At 43.6% G+C, this 21,867-nt stretch overlaps 1 protein-coding gene across 5 annotated transcripts in view; it reads left to right on the top strand.

The window, feature by feature from the left end:
* Window positions 1–21,867, top strand: part of arap2 (ArfGAP with RhoGAP domain, ankyrin repeat and PH domain 2) — a 326,408-nt gene that overhangs the window by 103,491 nt on the left and 201,050 nt on the right. For all 5 annotated transcript variants that reach the window (XM_059647100.1, XM_059647094.1, XM_059647098.1 and 2 more), the window contains one exon: window positions 8,969–9,038. In XM_059647100.1, coding sequence (XP_059503083.1) covers window positions 8,969–9,038 — 70 coding nt within the window. The remainder of the gene's footprint in view (window positions 1–8,968; window positions 9,039–21,867) is intronic.

The raw sequence follows: 21,867 nt of genomic DNA, 5'->3' as shown, positions 1-21,867 counted from the left end.
TGCAGTCCCTTGATAATGTTATTTTATTTAATTAATTGAGATTTTATCAAATTCAGTGTAATTTTAGAACAAAGAGCAAAGAAAATTACAGCACAGGAACAGGCTCTTCAACCCTCCAAGCCTGTACTGACATGCTGCCCATCGCAACTAAAGCCCCTTACCCTTACGAGGATCGTATCCCTCTATTACCATCCTAGTCATGTATTTGTCAAGACGCCCTTTAAAAGTCACGATAGTATCTGCTACCACTACCTCACCTGGCAGCGGGTTCCAGGCACCACCACCCTCTGTGGAAAGAACCTGCATCGTACATCACCTCTAAACCTTGCCCCTCGCAAGTCCAAACTTCTGAAAACCAAGTAAATCTGTTTTTATTTTAAACAGCCATCGGTGTTGCTGCATGTATTTGAAGGGGAAACTTGCAGCACAGAAAAACTCTGGCTCATAAAAGATAGATGTCAAGTGCAGTACCTGGAGCGTTGTGACTGTTTAAGTTGGTCTCATGCTTTTTTTTTCCCCCCAGTAAGCTGATATTTCAACTAAAAATGCCAATAAAGATGCCATTTTAGTGAGCAAGTGCGTGACTCTCTATCAAGGCTGCTCTTTGCATTTTTCAACGCAGAATTATTGAGGAATAATGAAATGGGAAGTTTATTTTTTTGTTGCACACGAATTGTAGCATGACTGGGAAGTGACAAGTAACAATTGCTTCACACAAGAGCTAGGCAAAGACCATCTTCAATGTGAAATGTTCCAGTTATCTTCCCTGCCATTCAGTGACATTTCTATTGCTGACTCCTTGTGATCAACTCCCTGGAGATTATCATGACCAGAAGCTGCATCAGGGCCGAGCCCTGATAAAGGGTCCCTACCCGAAATGTAGACTCTCCTGCTCCTCTGATACTCCCTGTCCCGCTGTGTTCCTCCAGCTCCACACTGTATTGACTCTGACTCCAACATCTGCATTTCTTGCTATCTGAGGGTATACTCTCTGCATTCCTGTATGAGCGCAGCTCAAGCAACACTCAAGATTCTTATGCCCATCCAGCAGTCCATATGGGGTTAGTTTCCTATCCAGCACCTTAAGCATGCACTCCTTCCCCCACTGATGCAGAGTAGCAGTGTGTGCCATCTACAAAATGCACTTCAGAATGCACAAATGCACTTGAGGCAGCACCTTCCAAACCTGCAGTTTCTTCCATCTAGAAGGACAGAGACATTACTTGGAAACACTACCTGCAAGTTCTCTTTCAGACCACACAGAAGCCTGACTTAGAAACGTATCACTGTTAATTCACTGTCCCTGGGTCAAAATTATCAAATGCCACTCCCCCACCCTTTTAACAATGGTGAGGGCTCCTACATGACACGGACTGCTGTGGTTCGAGAAGATAACTCACTACCACCTTCTCAAGGGCACTTCGGGATGAGCAAAAAAAAGTCCTGGTATGCCAATGAAATCCACACCCCATGAAAGATTAAATGAAAATCAATCTTTTGAGGCAGTGATTTCAATTTTCCAGTTTTTCCACTAGGTGTAGCTAATGAACTGTGAAGGTTGAGCTTTGTAGTCAAAAACAAGTGCTGCATTTTGCTTCGTTATCAGTATTGGCTTTTCAACAACCTTTGCAACTGACATCCAAAACAAAAAGTAGGACCTGTGCCACTAATGATTATAAAATATATAATTTTTGCCGAATGTCAAAAGCTGATTTATTTCTTCAGTGGAAAGCACAGATCTGAAACATCATAGAGCCGCGGAATAATTCTCCATAATTAACAACCAACTCAATTCCATTTTCGTACAAAGTACAGCTTTCAAAGTGGCATGGACAGTTTCTTTTGTCTGTAAGTCTGAGAAAGGATACATGCCCCTTTTATTTGCAGTGAATTGAAGGTTTACATTCTAAATTCTGGCAGTGCTGAAGGATAATTAGAGAATTGGTCCAATTTTTCAGTGTCGCTGATCATCTGTCTTCAATAAAGATGGTTTTGAAAATGTAATCTTTTATTGAAGTGCTGCCAGATTTCTGGAGAATTTCGTAGAATAGATTACATAGAATCCCTACAGTGTGGAAACAGGCCCTTCGGCCCAACAAGTCCACACAGAACCTCGGAGCGTCCCACCCAGATCCATCCCCCTATAATCCACCTAATCTACACATCCATGAACACTACAGGCAATTTAGCTTGGCCAATCCACCTAACCTGCACATCTTTGGACTGTGGGAGGAAACCCATGCAGACGGGGGGAAAGTGCAGACGGGGGGGAAAGTACAGACTCCACACAGTCAGTCATCCAAGGCTGAAATCGAACCCAGGTCCCTGGTGCTCTGAGGTAGCAGTGCTAACCACTGAGCCACCCTGAACCAGCATATTTGATGGCTCGCACAACTACTTTGTCCAATCCCGTTTTTCCACAGATGTGAGAGGTCAGGATTTAAACATCTAAATGATTTTGATTCCCTACAGTGTAGAAACAGGCCCTTTGGCCCAACTGGTCCACACTGCCCCTTGGAGCATCCCACCCAGGCCCATGCCCCTATAACCCACACACTCCTGAACACTACGGGCAATTTAGCACAGCCAATCCACCTAACCTCCATATCTTTGGACTGTGAGAGGAAACTAGAGCCGCCTGAGGAAACCCACGCAGACACGGGGAGAATGTGCAAACTCCACACAAACCGTTGCCTGAGGCTGGAATTGAACCTGGCTCCCTGGTGGTGTGAGGCTGCATTGCTAACCACTGAGCCACCGTGCCACCCCTCGTTGTTTTAGTTTTTTCAGGTTTTTCTGAAAAATGGAAATTGTGAAAAAGGAGTGAGAATTCCATATTCCATTGTACCAGTCACATGGAAAAATAAGATTATCTAGAGAACGCAAAGTATGAAAGGAAAGTTTTTTTTTTGTTTTTTAAAAAAAATCCTTCCAGTATCAGCCACCTTTGGCAAACGTGGCATTAGTTGATGTGCTTGGGACAATCCTCCCTGTAAGATGCATTGTTACACAGCATTCAGACAACACATGTGGTAGACATTTGCTCCCTTTGAGATATACTTATCATAGAATCCCTACAGTGCAGAAACAGGCCATTCACTGACTCTCCAAAGGGCATCCCACCCAGACTCACCTCCCTACAACCCTGCATTTCCCACAGATAATCCACCTTATTTATACGTCCCTGGATAGTTTAGCCTGGCCAATCCACCTAACCTGCACATGTTTGGACTGTGGGAGGAAATTAGAGCACCTAGAGGAAACCTGCGTCGACACTGGGAGAGCGTGCAAACTCTACACAGAGACAGTCTCTTGAGACTGGAATTGAACCTAGGCCTCTGGTGTTGTGAGGCAGCTGTGCTAACCACTGAGCTATTGTGGCAACTGCTTACATGCACCCATATGTACACCTAGACTACACACTGCAAAAATAAATTAAAGAAAACTTGACTTGATTGGTATCATTATTACCATCACTGTTTTGAATCTGTAATTTTAGTTTGAAAAGTACATAAGATCATAAGATATAGGAACAGAATTAGCCATTCGACCCAGTGAGTCTACTCTGCCATTCAATCATGTCTCATGTTTCTCAACCCCAGACTCCTGCCTTCTCCTTGTCACCCTTGATCACCTTACTAATCAGGGACGTTTCTATCCCTTAAATACTCACAATTATTGGCTTCCACAGACTTCTGTGGCATTGCATTCCACAGATTTACCACCCTCTAGTCGAAGAACTTCCTCCTCATCTCAGTTCTAAAGGTTCATCCCATCATTCTGAGGCTGTGCCTTTAGATCCTCTTCTTTCCTGCTGGTGGAGACATAATCTCCCTCGAGGCCTCTCCGTGTTCTGTAAGTTTCAATCATATGCCCACACCCCCCATCCTTCTATACTCCATCAAGTACAGACTCAGAGTCCTCAGCTGCTCCTCGTATGACAAGCTCTTCATCTCCAGCATCATTCTTGTAAACTTCGTCTGGATGCCCTCCAAAGCCAGCACATCTTTCTTTAGGTACAGGGGCCCAAAACCCCTCACAATATCCATATGTGGTGTGAACACAGCCTTATACAGCGTCAGCGGTACATCCCTGCTTTTGTAATCTAGCCGTCCTGAGATGAATGCTAACATTACAATTGCCTTCCTAACTGCCAGCTGAACCTGTATTTTAACCTTAAGAGAATCCTGAACCAGGATTCCTAAGTCCCTTTCAGATTTTTGACTCCTTTCCCCATTTAAAAATATTGTCTATCCTGTTAATATTCCTAGCCAAGTGCATGACCTTGCACTTTCCCACTTCGTATTCCATCTGCTATTTCCTTGCTGACTCCCCTACCCAGTCCAAGTTCTCATTCCGTACTTCAGTCATGGCTTGACATCCACCAGAAGATTTCCTTTATTTGCCCCAATTGGTCCTCTATTTCTTCAAGTATCTTTTTTTTTTAAAGTTGTATGTTTATAAACATTTTAGAATTTATGAAAAGACAACAGGCTGCCACTTTTAGCCCCAAGAGGTACCCTGTCTACTTCTGAGTATCTTGAAAGGAAAAAATAATCTCAAAATATTGAGGAATTGGGGAAGCAAGCTGCCCCTTGGTATTACTTTGCAGTAAGCATACAAGTGGTATGCAAGAGCTCTGGTGCTGCAGTGGTAATGACCCTATCTCCATGAAGCAGAGGGGACATGATTGAGATGTGGAAAATTATGCGGTGCAAAGACAAAGTAGGCAGGAAGGTTCTCCTTGGTAGAGGTATCAATGACAATGGCACAGATTTAAGGTAAGAAGGTTTAAGAGGAGATGTGAGGAAAGTTTTTTTCCCCCAATCCAAAGGGTAGTGGGAACCTGGAACCCGCTACCTGTAAGGGTGGTAGAGGCAGAAACCCTCATGAAGAACTATCATTTGAGAAATATTTAGAGGTACATGTGCAATGCCAAGACATACAAGGCTATGGGCCAAATGATGGATAATGGGATTGTTATGTGATTGAGTCTGTACCAATCAAAAACAAGGGCTAATGAGCCTCTCTCTATGCTGTAGAATTCTTTGCGTTCAGGTAATGAGTACTTCTGCTGTCTCTTGCTTCCTCAATACTGCCCGTCCCTCCCGCAATCTTAGTGTCATCTACAAACTTACAAATGTGCATTGTTAAAAGATTCCAGGATTTACTTTTGGGGGTGTCATTAGAAAAGGACCTTCAATCTATTTGCTAAAGTTGTAAATGAAACAAATTGACTTTAAAGTCATGCTGCTGTTTTACTAAACTTTCTTATCAAGGCAAAACATTTTGGCCAAAGAATAGAGAATTTGGGTGTTAGAAAGTCATGCCACCGTTGTTTCAGAGTGTATTATGGGGAGAAGAATGAGAAAGTTTCTGGTAGGCTGTTCTGCATTGCTTGCTGTTAATATTGGATGTAGTTATCCCACTTGCTGCAGACCATATTTTGCAAGTTTCCAGGCTGGCTATTATAATCCATAGCAATCTTCCAAACTTAATTTCCAATGTTTTCAGTGTTAAGAAGTGGATCTAGAGAATGAATTATTTTGTATTAGAGAAGTTAAACATTGCTACAACAAAACATGAAGTTGAAGCTTTTGTCTTGCACTTGTGAAGCCTAAAACTCAGAAATAGACAATTTTAAGAAAGGAAGCAGCAATGTATAAAGCGTGAAAAGCACAAGATGATTGGTTGGGTTATAATTGGATATGGAGATACAGTTAACAATTTGTGTGGTCTTAATTAACTGATTAATTTCAAAATTGGCGTTTTTGACTCTGTTCAGGCTGTTACAGCAGGGACTGGCTTTCTCTATAATCATATTCTGTTTGCCTACGAAACCCAGGACCCTGTATGCAAATAAATATAGCTTTTGGCGTACATAAAGGAGCCATGCTAGGAACCTGACATAAGATAACTTAAGTTTTTTTCCTGGTACAATTCGTAGAACAATCGGGGTTGTTCAGTAAGAGTTGTATAATGCTAGAATCATAATTAATGTCGGCCACTGTATTCTGAGTTTTAGAAGCATGGGTTGGTTGAGCGTAGTTGGCATTCTGCCCCCTGTGGGCAGTGAAAGGGATATTTCGCTATAGCCTGCCAGTAGTTGGGTTGTATCTTGGTACTGAAACTCACAGAACACATTTCATCTTTGTGTGGTAGGCAGGACATCTTTTTAGCTTGATGGCAGCATCTTAGTAACAGATATCACTTGTAAATATTTTTAATCAACCTGTCCAAACACATTGCACCACATCTGAGAAAGCTGGCAGTTGAACCTGTCTCTTCTGGCCCAGAGATAGGGTCATTACCACTGCAGCACCAGAGCTCTTGCATACCACTTGTATGCTTACTGCAAAGTAATACCAAGGGGCAGCTTGCTTCCCCTATTCCTCAATACTTTGAGATTATTTTTCCTTTCAAGATACTCAGAAGTAGACAGGGTACCTCTTGGGGCTAAAAGTGGCAGCCTGTTGTCTTTTCATAAATTCTAAAATGTTTATAAACATACAACTTTAAAAAAAAAAGATACTTGAAGAAATAGAGGACCAATTGGGGCAAATAAAGGAAATCTTCTGGTGGATGTCAAGCCATGACTGAAGTACGGAATGAGTACTGTGCAACTGTCCTTTAAACAAGAAGATGTAGCTGATAAGGTATTGTCATAATAGTCATGAAGAAAAGTGGTGATGTTGGGTAGGGCATAACTAGAAAAGAGTCACTAAAATACATTGATATCCCTCGAAGTTACAAGCTACTTAGTGGAGGTTGAATGCATTTCAGATTGCTGAAGAAACACGAGTGGAGAAAGCACGACCTCTGACCTCAGTCTTAATCACTGGCATAGAATTCTACAGCATAGAGAGAGGCTCATTAGCCCTTGTTTTTGATTGGTACAGACTCAATCACATAACAATCCCATTATCCATCATTTGGCCCATAGCCTTGTATGTCTTGGCATTGCACATGTACCTCTAAATATTTCTCAAATGATAGTTCTTCATGAGGGTTTCTGCCTCTACCACCCTTACAGGTAGCGGGTTCCAGGTTCCCACTACCCTTTGGATTGGGGGAAAAAAAAACTTTCCTCACATCTCCTCTTAAACCTTCTTACCTTAAATCTATGCCATTGTCATTGATACCTCTACCAAGGAGAACCTTCCTGCCTACTTTGTCTTTGCACCGCATAATTTTCCACATCTCAATCATGTCCCCTCTGCTTCATGGAAAACCATGCCAATCTATCCAGTCTCTCTTCAGAAGTAAAACTCTGCACTCCCTCCAGGGTAATCAAATCCCCTTTGGATATAGGAGTGCTTTCAAAGGCCTGGCGAATGACCAATATTATATTTCTTTGCAAACTAAGAGAGTGCTGTAGATCTAGTTACTGCAAGTCAGGGAGTCCAATGTCAATAGTGGGCAAATCACTGGAGACCATTACTTAAGATTTTAATAAAAGGCCTAATGATTGGTGGCACAGAATTTGGGGCACTATCCTGCACATGCCCAGATGTAATGCCAGTGCCAAATCATCTAAAGTAAGAGATCCTTTTCAGTCCATCTATCCATCAATTTCACATTTTTCTTTTTTTTAAAAATGGCACTATTTAACTGTCTGCTTTTCAACAAAATTAGTTATTGGGGGAGAAATGTTACAATTACTGAAAGCAACCATTCTTAACAGTAGGGTTCATGTGATAATATGCATGGGTACTTTCTCCTCCAACAACCAGTCAGTTGGTGGGAGAGCCAGCAAAATCAGAATCATTGACAAAATGTTTCAGGAAATGAAATTCTTCCAATATGGGTTATGAATCCATGTCTCTGAAGTGAAGTGCCCTGTTACATTCTCGTCGAAGCTAATCTGGCTGTGTGAATTTTCTGCACAAAGCCTTTTCATCCAATAAATCAAAAGTTCAAATTGGTTAGTGTTTAAAAATGAAGCCTTCAATTGGCCTGGCAACAAAATGATATGCATCCATTGTTTTGGTGGGAGAATGTGTTCACATGCTGGGTGCTGGACCATGGGAGCATTATATACCACAACTGTACTGATGCCAATCCTGATCAAGCTATTCTAACCATGAAGTGGTTGATGAAGATATTGTGGAACTTATGACTTTCAACCAGTTTATTAACATATAATGTTTATTAATATGTAATATACTTCTAATTCCATTATTAAAACTCTTTTGGTTTTCGCTGTCATGGTCTAAGGTGCACCTTTTCACAACTAACAGACTTTTTTTGGGGGTAATTATAACTTTTTAAAATTTATGGGGATATGAACATCATTGGCTGGGCCAGTGTTTATCCCCTATTCCAAATCGTCCTTGAAATGAGTAGTTTGCTTGGCCATATCAGAGCACTGTTCAGAGTCAACTGTGTTGCTGTGGGCCTGGAGTCATATGTTGGGGAGATCAGTTAAGGATGGCAGATTTCCTTCCTGGAAGTACAAATAAACTAGATGAGTATTTATGGTATTCAACAATGGTTCCAGAATGGCCCATCAGACTCGCTTTTACTGCTGGATTTCTATTGAATTTATTGCTGTCTGCCACAGTGGGATTCAAACCCCATGTCACCACAATAATACTGTGGAATATAAAGAGAAGTTGCAGGAAAAGCTGAGCTGGTCTGGCATCATCTGTGAAGAGAGATCAATGTAAAAAGTTTCTGGTCCGGTAACCCTTCCTTTCAACTGCAACTTCTGTTTTTTGTTTCGGATTTACAGTATCTGCAATACTTTTGGTTTTTATTTAGTATAATACTCTGGAATTCTGGTTTTCTACGGTGTCCAGCGACCTTAGAACTATACCACCATTTTCTAATGAGGTGCCATGAATGCTGAAGAATTATTTTTTGTGTGTGTTTCAATGTTTTGGTTTCAATGTAACTATATATTTAACTGAAGATTGACTGACTGACATCATTTAGTCACACTGCTTTTATTTTGACTTTTTTACAGGAATTGTGTGTTCCAGAAACGATGGGTTAAGTTTGATGGTGAGAATTTGTCATACTACAACAATGAGAAGGTAATTGTGTAGATCTACAATGTGAACTTGGTGTAAATGACCTGTGAAACTATCAATGATAAACTACATTTAGAATAAATTTTGAAAAAAAATCAAATAATAATATTCTGAATAAGTATTTTTTTCACATCAAAGGTCTGTATATCTAAGAATATAATCAGCTGGTAGCACAATAACACATCAGTTCAATTTTTATTTTGCAATTACCTCTTCCATCTTATAAAGGTGATTTCTGGGAAGAATGAGATATACCCCATGGATAATTCTCCCTCCATTTACCTTTTCCTGCTGAGCTGGGGAACTCAGTGAAGTGTGTTGGAGACAGAGGGTGGGAGCTGGGTGCAGTGGAATTTGATTCCCTTCTTTCCCTGGCACGAGTTAATAATTGTTTAGCTCGTTTTCATGGTAGAGAAAATTGCATGGACAACAACCTTGAGATTCATTGGTTGCCTCAAATTTCACTGCTGTGCATTTTTTTTTCTAAGTCATGTATGCCGCATGATGATTAATAGATCTTAGCTGATTGTTCATTATGAATGTATTCATGATTTTATTGCCACATGTATTTTACAGTGAGAAAACAATAAGCTTTTTCACTGGCGTCATGATCATATTTTGAGTAGTTTTAAGAATAAGAAAAAAAACGTATAACTTAGAGTCCTGGAATCGTGAGCCAGCTCATCATCATCAGTGCGTGCGCTGCCATCCCTCCACCACTATTTCAGTGTTGTCCGTACCAGACACAACCAACGTTGAAGTTACCTCTCTTCAGGCACCCTCTTTCGCTGCTGATTCTCCTCCTCCACCGCCTGTCTGACACCTCTGCTGGATCCACTAACGTCACAGTTGCATCTGTCGCCACTGGGACCACCTCGTTGATGTCGCTGCGATGCCCTTCTGCCATTGCTTTGCCAACACCAGACTCAACCAACAATGCAGCCATTATGGCACAGTTGCTGTTAGAGACCAGTGTTTATAAATGGTAGGGACTACTTCCAGCATAATAAGATCAGACTTTTGAAGGGATACCTGCTAATGTGATTGGTCCTAAAGCATCAGAGATAATAGGAACTGCAGATGCTGGAGATTCCAAGATAATAAAATGTGAGGCTGGATGAACACGGCAGGCCAAGCAGCATCTCAGGAGCACAAAAGCTGACGTTTCGGGCCTAGACCCTTCATCAGAGAGGGGGATTGGGAGAGGGAACTGGAATAAATAGGGAGAGAGGGGGAGGCGGACCGAAGATGGACAGTAAAGAAGATAGGTGGAGAGAGTGTAGGTGGGGAGGTAGGGAGGGGATAGGTCAGTCCAGGGAAGACAGACAGGTCAAGGAGGTGGGATGAGGTTAGTAGGGAGCTGGGGGTGCGGCTTGGGGTGGGAGGAAGGGATGGGTGAGAGGAAGAACCGGTTAGGGAGGCAGAGACAGGTTGGACTGGTTTTGGGATGCAGTGGGTGGGGGGGAAGAGCTGGGCTGGTTGTGTGGTGCAGTGGGGGGAGGGGACGAACTGGGCTGGTTTAGGGATGCAGTAGGGGTAGGGGAGATTTTGAAACTGGTGAAGTCCACATTGATACCATATGGCTGCAGGGTTCCCAGGCGGAATATGAGTTGCTGTTCCTGCAACCTTCGGGTGGCATCATTGTGGCAGTGCAGGAGGCCCATGATGGACATGTCATCAAGAGAATGGGAGGGGGAGTGGAAATGGTTTGCGACTGGGAGGTGCAGTTGTTTGTTGCGAACTGAGCGGAGGTGTTCTGCAAAGCGGTCCCCAAGCCTCCGCTTAGTTTCCCCAATGTAGAGGAAGCCGCACCGGGTACAGTGGATGCAGTATACCACATTGGCAGATGTGCAGGTGAACCTCTGCTTGATGTGGAATGTCATCTTGGGGCCTGGGATGGGGGTGAGGGAGGAGGTGTGGGGACAAGTGTAGCATTTCCTGCGGTTGCAGGGGAAGGTGCCGGGTGTGGTGGGGTTGGAGGGCAGTGTGGAGCGAACAAGGGAGTCACGGAGAGAGTGGTCTCTCCGGAAAGCAGACAGGGGAGGGGATGGAAAAATGTCTTGGGTGGTGGGGTCGGATTGTAAATGGCGGAAGTGTCGGAGGATAATGCGTTGTATCCGGAGGTTGGTAGGGTGGTGTGTGAGAACGAGGGGGATCCTCTTGGGGCGGTTGTGGCGGGGGCGGGGTGTGAGGGATGTGTCGCGGGAAATGCGGGAGACGTGGTCAAGGGCATTCTCGATCACCGTGGGGGGAAAGTTGCGGTCCTTAAAGAACTTGGACATCTTGGATGTGCGGGAGTGGAATGTCTTATCGTGGGAGCAGATGCGGCGGAGGCGGAGGAATTGGGAATAGGGGATGGAATTTTTGCAGGAGGGTGGGTGGGAGGAGGTGTATTCTAGGTAGATGTGGGAGTCGGTGGGCTTGAAATGGACATCAGTTACAAGCTGGTTGCCTGAGATGGAGACTGAGAGGTCCAGGAAGGTGAGGGATGTGCTGGAGATGGCCCAGGTGAACTGAAGGTTGGGGTGGAAGGTGTTGGTGAAGTGGATGAACTGTTCGAGCTCCTCTGGGGTGCAAGAGGCGGCGCCGATACAGTCATCAATGTACCGGAGGAAGAGGTGGGGTTTGGGGCCTGTGTAGGTGCGGAAGAGGGACTGTTCCACGTAACCTACAAAGAGGCAGGCATAGCTGGGGCCCATGCGGGTGCCCATGGCCACCCCCTTAGTCTGTAGGAAGTGGGAGGAGTCAAAAGAGAAGTTGTTGAGTGTGAGGACGAGTTCAGCTAGGCGGATGAGAGTGTCGGTGGACGGGGCCTGGTCGGGCCTGCGGGACAGGAAGAAGCGGAGGGCCTTGAGGCCATCTCCATGCGGAATGCAGGTGTACAGGGACTGGACGTCCATGGTGAATATGAGGTGTTGTGGGCCAGGGAATTGGAAGTCCTAGAGGAGGTGGAGGGCGTGGGTGGTGTCACGGACGTAGGTGGGGAGTTCCTGGACCAAAGGGGAGAAAATGGAGTCCAGATAGGTGGAGATGAGTTCGGTGGGGCAGGAGCAGGCTGAGACGATGGGTCGACCAGGGCAGGCAGGTTTGTGGATTTTGGGAAGGAGACCCACTGCATCCCAAAACCAGTCCAACCTGTCTCTGCCTCCCTAACCGGTTCTTCCTCTCACCCATCCCTTCCTCCCACCCCAAGCCGCACCCCCAGCTACCTACTAACCTGATCCCACCTCCTTGACCTGTCCGTCTTCCCTGGACTGACCTATCCCCTCCCTACCTCCCCACCTACACTCTCTCCACCTATCTTCTTTACTGTCCATCTTCGGTCCGCCTCCCCCTCTCTCCCTATTTATTCCAGTTCCCTCCCCCCATCCCCCTCTCTGATGAAGGGTCTAGGCCCGAAACGTCAGCTTTTGTGCTCCTGAGATGCTGCTTGGCCTGCTGTGTTCATCCAGCCTCACATTTTATTATCTTGGTCCTAAAGCATGTTAGCTTTTTGTGTAGTGGATAATGCATTAAATTTTGGATGTTTTTGTCACTCCTGTGTAGGGAAATTCTCTAAAAATGGGCTTGTTTTATATAGCTTTTCCACAATTTACTTGTTATTGTAAGGTCTAGGAACTCAAAACTTCAACAGGCTTGGAACAAATTCAACATGTGGGATTATGTTTTGAGAACACATCTTCCCTTTATGTGAAGTTGAAGTCAGATATTTTCACTAAATTATTGTTAAATTTAATTGCTTCACAGAGATTTGATTTTTCTACCCAATGAAATATGTAGGCTGGAGAGAATGATGTAGGTTTCTTAACAAGAACACTGTCTGTCTGCTAAGATGAGGGTTGTGCTATAGATCGTGTATTTTAATGTGTCTAGGGAATGAAAATGCCATCCGTAGATAAAGTGGGCTTAGGGGGAGGTGGGGAAAACAAATGGGAAAATGTGGGCGCAGGGATAGTGAATTTGACCTTGGGAAGTTTGAGAGACACTGCATATTGATATGCAGGGAGATCTGGATGTGTAGGTCTGCACATCACTGAAAGTGACAGTGCAGGTAGGTAAGGTAGTAAAAAAGGCCTATGGCATGCTTGCCTAAATTGGAAGGAGGCATGGAGTGTAAGGATAGACAAGTTATACTGCAAGCTTTACAGAACTTTAGTTAGGCCACACTTGGAATATTGCATACAGTTCTGGCCCAGAAGGATGTGGATGCTTTGGTGTGGATACAGAAAAGGTTTATCATGATGTTGCCTGGAAATGCCGGATTTTAGCTATGAAGAAAGGTTGGATATACTGGGTCTGTTTTCACTGGAATGCAGGAGGCTGAGGGATGACCTGATAGAAGTTTATAAGATTGTGAGTGGCATGGAAAGTATGAGGTTTTTTTTCCCAGGATGGAGTGGTCAGTTCCTAGGGGACACAGGTTCAAAATGCAAGGGGGAAATTTAAGAGATGTGTGAAGCACGTTTTTGAATCAATGGATGGTGACTGCCTGGAATGCACTGCCAGAGGGGGTGGTGGCAGCTGCTGTTGCATCTGCTTTTGAGAAACACCAGGACACTTACATGAATAGGAAGGGAATAGAGGGACACGGATCCTATAAGTAAAGACACTTTCAGTATGGAAGGGCAAAATGTGTTGGTGCAGGTTTGGAGGGCTGAACAGCCCGTTCCTGTGCTGTATTGTTCTTTGTTCTTTGAAGACTGGGAAAACGTCAGCCTTCCTGCTCCTCTGATGCTGCTTGGCCTGTGTTCATCCAGCTCTACACCTTGTTATCAAAAAGAGCAACTTCTTTTTCTTTGCCAGTAGCATTAAGAACTGTTTGAAAACACATTTCTAACTCCTGTACTTTGATTAACATTTAGTATTTTAGCAGGTACAAAACAGCAAACAAAGAAAAAGGAATGCATAACCTAAAACTGTGTGGAAAGGGAACAAAAACAGAAATTGCTGGAAAAACTCAGCAGGTCTGGCTGTATCTGTGGAAGGAAAGCAGAGTTAATGCTTTAGGCATTGACCCTTCTTCAGACCTGACTTTAGCTGAGGAAAGGTATATATGCTGAAAGTGGGGAGTGGGTGGGAGGAATAAATAATAAGTGGGGATGGAGACCAAAGAGAGAGAAAAACAGTTAGATGGACAAAGGAACGGGTGAAGGTGAATCTGAATGAGTGAATAGCTGTTAATGGGGATTATTAGTAGCTGACAATTCGTTGTTAGTTGGAGCAGCTCAGGCGATGACAAGGCCTGTAGGGTGGGCATTGGGATAAGGACATGAGAGATATTATTGAACTCAATATTGAGTCCAGAAGGCTGCAGGGTCCCCAGGCAGAGGTGGATCTTGCCGCTATCTTGGAGCTTTGCTGGAGCAATGCAGCAAGCCTGAGACACAGATGTTGGCCTGGGAACATGGTAGTGTGTTGGTGTGGCAGGCAACTGAACACTCGGGTCATTCTTGCAGTCAGAGCGTAGGTGTTTCGCAAAGCATTCTCCCAGCCTGAGCTTTGCTTCTGCAATATAGAGGAGACCATATTGTAAACAGCGAATACGGGTCATACCTGCACTTCACTCAATGTATTCTACTGAACGGATTCTCCCGTGCTAACCGTTACCCACTTGTTTGTCTGTCGAACTGTTTTTCTCTTTCTCTGGGCTGCACCTCCACGTAACATTTACTCCCCCATCCCCCACCTTCACGATATATACCAAACTTTTCCTCACTACCATCAGCTCTGAGGAAGGCTCACTGGACCCAAAATGTCAACTTTGTTTTCTTTCCACAGATGCTGCCAGACCTGCTGAGTTCTTCCAGCAATTTCTGCTTTTGTTTCTGATTTCCAGAGTCCGCAGCTCTTTGGCTCTCTTTTTGTTTGATGGAGAGGCAGCAGAGAGTGTGGTGAAAAAAGAAGTGCCAAAAATGATATAGTTAGGCTGTGACCTCTGAACTCTAAGTAGGTCATTGGTGGCTTTTACCAGAAGCCTCATTTTCCCTCTGAACCGCTCCTGTGAATATGCTGTGGCAGTTTTTGAAGCTGTTGACCCTGAACATTCTGCTGCTGATTAAATCAAACGGGACAGGATCCCAATTAACACAAGCTCCTTTAGCTACCACCATTTTCTGGCCATTATTGAAAAGGTCCCCTTCCTACATCAAGCTGATATTGATCATTGACCCTGGCTTCACAATATTCGCCTGGTATTGTCCTTCCTATCTTTATGCTAGACTCAAGCCCTCCTGGACTTCCTTATGTTTTTAACCTGAAAATTCCTGGCTGCAACCACACAGAAGCAGCTTTATAATCTGCGCCATTCCCTTCCCTAGTTGTAGTGGCTGCCCATTGAGCTCTGAGGATTGACTTTTCCTTCTTTCCATTTCACTGTCAGTAACTCCTTACATTGCCCCAGCCTCCTATTAGCCATCCACTCTGTCCTAAAGTTTAGTCTCATTTTCTAACAAGCCTTGTCACCATATAATTTTATTGCCGATGAGCGCGTTGATTCCAATGGAGTGGAAGCACTGTCTAAGAATAATGTGTAAGCCATTCAGGACTGAAGTGAGGAGAAATTTCTTCACAAGGAGAGTTATGAATCCTGGGAATTCTCTACCACAGAAAGCAGTGGGGCCAGTTTGTTAGTTATATTCAAGAGGGCTCTGGAGGCAGCCCTTGCTAGGAATGAAGGAGGTTGGAGACAAGGAGTATGGAGAGAAAGTGGGAGTGGGGATGCTGAAATTGCAAGATCAGCCGTGATCATATTGAATGATGGTGCAGGCTCAAAGGGCTGAAGGCTTAGTTCTGCGCCTGTTTTTTTTTAGGCTCTTATGAATCTGGTTTTGAGTCATTCTTTAGAACCACTCAACACCTGCCTTTCCCAAGCGCTCCGTCATATTTGTCAGGCTCCCTGATCCCAGCTGCAAAAGTTTGTCTCAGTTCTCGCATGTAGATATCTTATCTTTTTTTTTCTTATACTATTGACTCTTCCAGATATGAAGGCACTTCATCCATGCTATCTGTTCTTAAAAGTTATCAGATATATTTATTTCTACCATCAGCAGGAACCTATGTCCTCCTCACTTAACTTTTGCAAGGTCCTCCATCGAAGCAGCACGGTGGCTCAGTGGATTGTACTGTTGCCTGTCAGCTCCAGTGACCCAGGTTCGATTCCACCCTCGGGTGACTGTGTGGAATTTGCACCATCTCCCCGTGGCTGCATGGATTTCCTCTAGATGCGCTGGTTTCCTTTTACAGTCCAAAGATGTGTACATCAATTGGCCATGGTAAATTGGCTATTGTGCTGAGGGATGGGCAGGTTAGATGGGTTAGCCATGGGAAATACAGGGCTATAGGGATAGGGCAGGGATTTAGGTTCAGGTAGGAAGCTCTTTGGAGAGTGGGTGTGGAGTCAATGAGCCAAATGGCCTGCTTCCATATTGCTTTCTAGCCTTCATCAGTTTGGGTATTCACTTAGATATGACCTGCTGTTTTCTCTGCCTTCTTATCATCATGGCACCTTTTCCTGTACATTAACTCTTCATTCACACCACTGGCCCGCCTTTCAGCATTTGCGATCACACAGGATAAGGATTGTTAGATCAATGCAGACAAAACACTTTCTATAAACACATGTAGCTGTCTCATCTTCAATACCCCAGTGACCACCTCCAAGCTTTCTATTTGTACCTCAAATTTAAAAATGATTTACAAGCCTTCATTATAGTTAAAGAGTAAAAGAAAATGGACTTTTTGTTTTGAACTTCTGCATCTGCTAGGATTAAAAACTCTACTTTTTTTTCACTAATCTTCTCTTGAACTCTTTAATTTACTTCAAACTGAAATAGTTCCTTTCATACTGCAGCACCTCAGTTGATGTATTTCTGAACTGCCTTGCTTTGTGTCATTCTACAAACACTATGTCCTGGGTGGTTTTTACACAATGTTCTCAGTGGTATATGAGCAGTCTTCAAACTTAAAACACATGACTTATAAATACGATAGTCCAGTGCTATTCTCAAATGTATCACTTCTCCCTATTACTGGCTACATTCTGCCAGTGCTCCTGGATCATCTCAGAGGTTCAAAATGACCATAATATAACTTGATTTTTGCAGTTCCTCCTGTAAGTTGCCTTGGGATGCTTGATCACATGATAAAAGACAATACATCAATGCATGACATCAGGCTAATGAGCTGTGCTCTGTTTGCTGAAGCAGTGCTTGAACAAAGTAGCCAACCGAATGGCCATTTCTCCTGTATGTTTCTGAAGAAAGAAGTAATACTTCATGTAATTATAATCTGACAAAAGATAATTATATTTCTTTAACAGAACATCATGTACATAGTACAGAGTCTCCCTGTTAAGACTCTCTTGAACAATGTGTACCAGTTATCATTCAAAAAAGGCTGTCTTCAAAACTAAGTTCTTTAGATGTTAACTCAACCTAAAAGTTGCACTGATAAGGTGACTAGTTGGGGAAGGTGCGAAGTTTAACTGGACAAAACTCACAAAGATAAGGTGCATTTCTAATTTCCAGAATGCATTGTTAACTTCCGCCAGTGGTTACAGTTCACGAGGATGAATGGCTGGCTGTTACTTGACTAATCTGTGCGACTGCTCTCCCAGTTTTGACGAGAGCCTCCAAATGTCAGCAAGTAAGCTTTTTCAGGTGTACTAGGTTAACACCAGGCAATCTGATGAGTTTGCTTTTTTACTTTTCTGTTGTGATTTGATTCAAAGCAGCCCATTTGATTGGCACTGTGTCCACAAACATTCACTCCTTCCACCACCAATACACATTACAAACAGTGTGTACCATTTACAAGATGCACTGACAAGTTTGCCAAGACTCATAGAAGATAGGAACAGAGTTAGCCATTTGACCCTTGAACCTGCTCCGCCATTCAATATAATCATGGCTGATCATCAAACTCAATATCATGATTCCACTGTACTCGCCCTCCATGCCCTTCATATCAATTGCTCCATTTAGCCACAGGAGATATATCTATTTCCTTCTCGAAAACTCATAATGTTTTGGCCTCAGCCACATCCTGTGGGAGTTAATTCCACAGACTCACTACTGAGTGAAGAAATTTCTCCTCTTTATAAGGTTTATTTCTTGTCCTTAAACTGTGATCCTGGTTCTGATCTTCCCCACCGTTGGGAACATGCTTTCTATATCTAACCTGTCCATTTCTTTTAGAATTATATGAATTTCAGTGATATTCCCCCTCATTCTTCCAAACTTGGGGAATGCAATCCTCACCATAGAGTCATAGAATTAAACACCCTTCAGTCCAACTTGTTTATACTGACCGGCTACTCTAATCTGATATAGCCCCATTTGCCAGCATTTGATCCATATCCTTCTAAACCCTTGCGACTCATGTATCCATCCAGATGCCTTTTAAATGTTGTAATTGTACTCACCTCCATCACTTCCTTTGGCAGCTCGTTCCGTACATGCACACCCCCTCTATGTGAAAAATTTGCCCTCGGGTCCCTTTGAATCTTTCCCCTCGCCCCAAAACCGCCCACTTTTGGACTCTGTAACCAACTCAATTTCTCCTTGTACATCAGTCGTCATTCCAGGCTTCTCCGATAGCAGCTTCCAAACCAATGAGATACTCTTTCTAGGCCTCCTAGCCCCTGAACTGCTCTTGTAGCCACTGTGTTTATATGGCAAGTCCAGTTGAGTTTCTTGCCAATGGCAATTTCCAGGATGTTGATATTGGAGGATGTAGTGAATATCAGAGGCAGTGATTATACTGTCACTTACCATAAATAGACATTGCCGGGCATTTGTCTGGCATGAATGTTACTTGACACTAATCAGCTTAAGCCTGAATGTTGCCCAGGTGAACATGGACTGCTTCACTATCTGAGGAGTCATGAATATTGCTGAACGTTGTCCAATCACCAGTGAACACTCCCTGTCTGAGAATCTTCAGAATTTCGTGCTACTCCATTAGCCAAAGAATGCCCTCTTTTCTCTTAAACTCACACTGTTAGAATTCATGTGACCTCCACCTTCCAGACTAGCATGCTCCACTACAGAGGAGAATCCCTGCACTCTCTGCTGTAAACCTTGTGACTGCACCTAGACAATTGTTTTGAGCTAACATAGGCAACATTGCTGACACATCTCTTTCAGAACTGTAAATGTATATGTAATTTTAATGGTAAAATGTCTATGTCCAATACGTCTAATTGACAGTCATTTTAACACTAGGATCTGTGGCCACAATATCAGTTAAGTAGTCTTGCAGCCTGTTCAGATTTTGAAGAGGATAGCAGTTATATGGGTCAGGAATTATTCATCTCGGAGAAGCATCCTGGACAGCAACAGATTTTAGATATCGTTCGACCCTTACAATCATGAATGTAGCCGAGACTTCGTACTTTACCAATGCCCTCGATGATGTTCTAATTAATGTGAACGCTTTCCAATTAACCACTGCCTCCTCTCACATGCCACACTCTCAGCCACTTTGTCGCACACACACAAAACAAAGTGGTCATTTGCAAGTATATGCATCTGTGGATGCAAAGCTTGATTCTGTATGTGTGATTAACAAGGAAACAAGTGCACACTCACTCAAGGATGGACAGTAGTTGGCACTTAAAAACCATGGGGACATGTCTTCAGTGTCAACATGTTGATTCTGCCCCTGCTTACCAAAACAATGTAATTTACTCCGCCTGCTGTCAATGTATTGGCAGCCATTTCTCATCCTTACTATACAGGTAAGGTTTGCTCAAAGATGTCACAGTTCCAGTTCTCATTCGTGGAGGTAGTGCCGGGCTCTGCCGGCTACTCAGGTTTCCTGCCCCACCTTTCACACATCTCTTTCACGTCGCTGACCCTGTCAAGCCCGTTGACTTTCAGGCTCCCCACTGATCCTTTTCCTGTAACGGTCAATATCCTTGAAACCCTCCCCAGTGTTGTCCTATACAAAATCATGTCCCATCCTGTCATTTGGTGTCCTGCAATCACCTTCACTTCCATTGCTTCCTCTGCATCCCAGCATAATGCATCAAATGACCACACTTGCGCTTCCCGCTTTCTCCGTCACAGCTTACACTGTCCCCTGATAACCCTCCTTGACATTTACTGCTATAACTATAGGGACTAATTGACTATGACGCACCCCCTGCACTGGGTTATGGGGGCATTCCAATTGAGTGTAACCTTGCTCCCTGATTTATGTTTCTTCAGCTCCCTGACTGGCCTGTGACCAGTGGTGTTCCACAGGGAATGGTGCTGGATCCACTTTTGTTTATCATTTATATAAACAATTTGGATGAGAATATTAGGAAGTATGGTTAGTAAGTTTGTAGATGACGCCAAGATTGATGATACAGTTGATAGTGAAGAAGGTTATCAAAGATAACAAAGAGATCTTGATCAGTTGGGCCAAAGAGCTGAGCAGTGGCAGATGGAGTTTAATTTAGATAAATGCAAGGTATTGCATTTTGGTAAAACAAACAAGGGCAGGAATTCTAGCTAGTGGTAGGGCCCTGGGGGTGTTGTCAAACAGAAAGACTGAGGGGTCCAGGTACATAGTTCCTTGAAAGTTGCATCCCAGGTAGACAAGCTGGTTAAGAAAGCTTTTGCCATGCTTGCCTTCTTTGGTCAGAGCATTGAGTATAGGAGTTGTGTTGTCATGTTATGGCGGTACTGGAATTCTGTACACAGTTCTGTTTGCCCGCAAAAAGAAGGATATTATTAACTGGAGCGGATGCAGAAAAAGATTTATAAGAATATTACTGGGACTGGAGGGTTTAAATTACTAGGAGAGTGTGGATAGGCTGGAACTTTTTTCACTGGAGCGTAGCAGGTTGAGGGGTGACCTTACAGAGGCTTATAAAATCACAAGAGACATAGAAAAGGTGAATAGCAAACATCTTTTCATTAAGTGGGGAGATCAAAACTAGGGGGCATACACTGGAGGTGAGAGGAAAAAGCTCTAAAAGGGACCTAAGTGGTAACTTTTACTCACAGAGGGCGCTCTATGTATGGAGCAAACTGTCAGAGGAAGTGGTAGATGTAGGTACAGTTACCACACTTTAAAGACGTTTGGACAGTTAACATGAATATGAAAGTTATAGAGGTATATGGATCAAACACAAGTAAGTGGGATTAATTTAGATTGGACCACTTGGTCAGCGTGGATGAGTTGGACCAAAGGGTCTGTTTTGTGCTGTATGACTCTATGACTGATTTGCCTGTAACTCCTGAGCCAGTTGGGCCTGACCTGCTGGATTGTCCTATGGTCAGGGTGGCAGCCTGTGACTGACAATAGTCCCCCTTCAGTCCACTGAGGACTGTTCCCCTTAGACTTTCAGATACAGTATGTCCATTTGTTTGAAAAACATACAGCATCTGTTTGCCATGTACACTGCTGGCACATTGCACAGATGTGACATTGATGTAGTGTGGTGCCATACAGCAATGTGCACACTCCTTGACTATTCAGTGCCAGCTGCCGTGGTGATCTTTGTGGTTTTCTGTCAATGCTAAAAAGCAAGTCAAGGCCGAGATGGTATCCTTGGAGGTTCTCACCATATCAGCAATACGATAATAAGCAAGGGCAAGATGCTGGGGATATGAGGAAAGTAAATTAACACTCAGAATATAAGCTAAGAGCTATGAGATTCATCCTGTGCAGATACCAGGTAGGGCCATTACATTGGAATGTGATGCTTGGCTCCAAATATAATGAATTGTTCAATGAGTCACTAGGAATTAGTCCAAGATCAGATATAATGATGTGAAGAGGTTTGTCTTTTGCCAATTGTGAAGAAAGGGTGGAGTCAATTGTTGCTTCTGGAGCATTC

This window comes from Stegostoma tigrinum, chromosome 1 (assembly GCF_030684315.1).
Source record: "Stegostoma tigrinum isolate sSteTig4 chromosome 1, sSteTig4.hap1, whole genome shotgun sequence".
Classification (NCBI taxonomy): Eukaryota; Metazoa; Chordata; class Chondrichthyes; order Orectolobiformes; family Stegostomatidae; genus Stegostoma; species Stegostoma tigrinum.
This window is presented reverse-complemented; position numbering and strand designations above follow the sequence as displayed.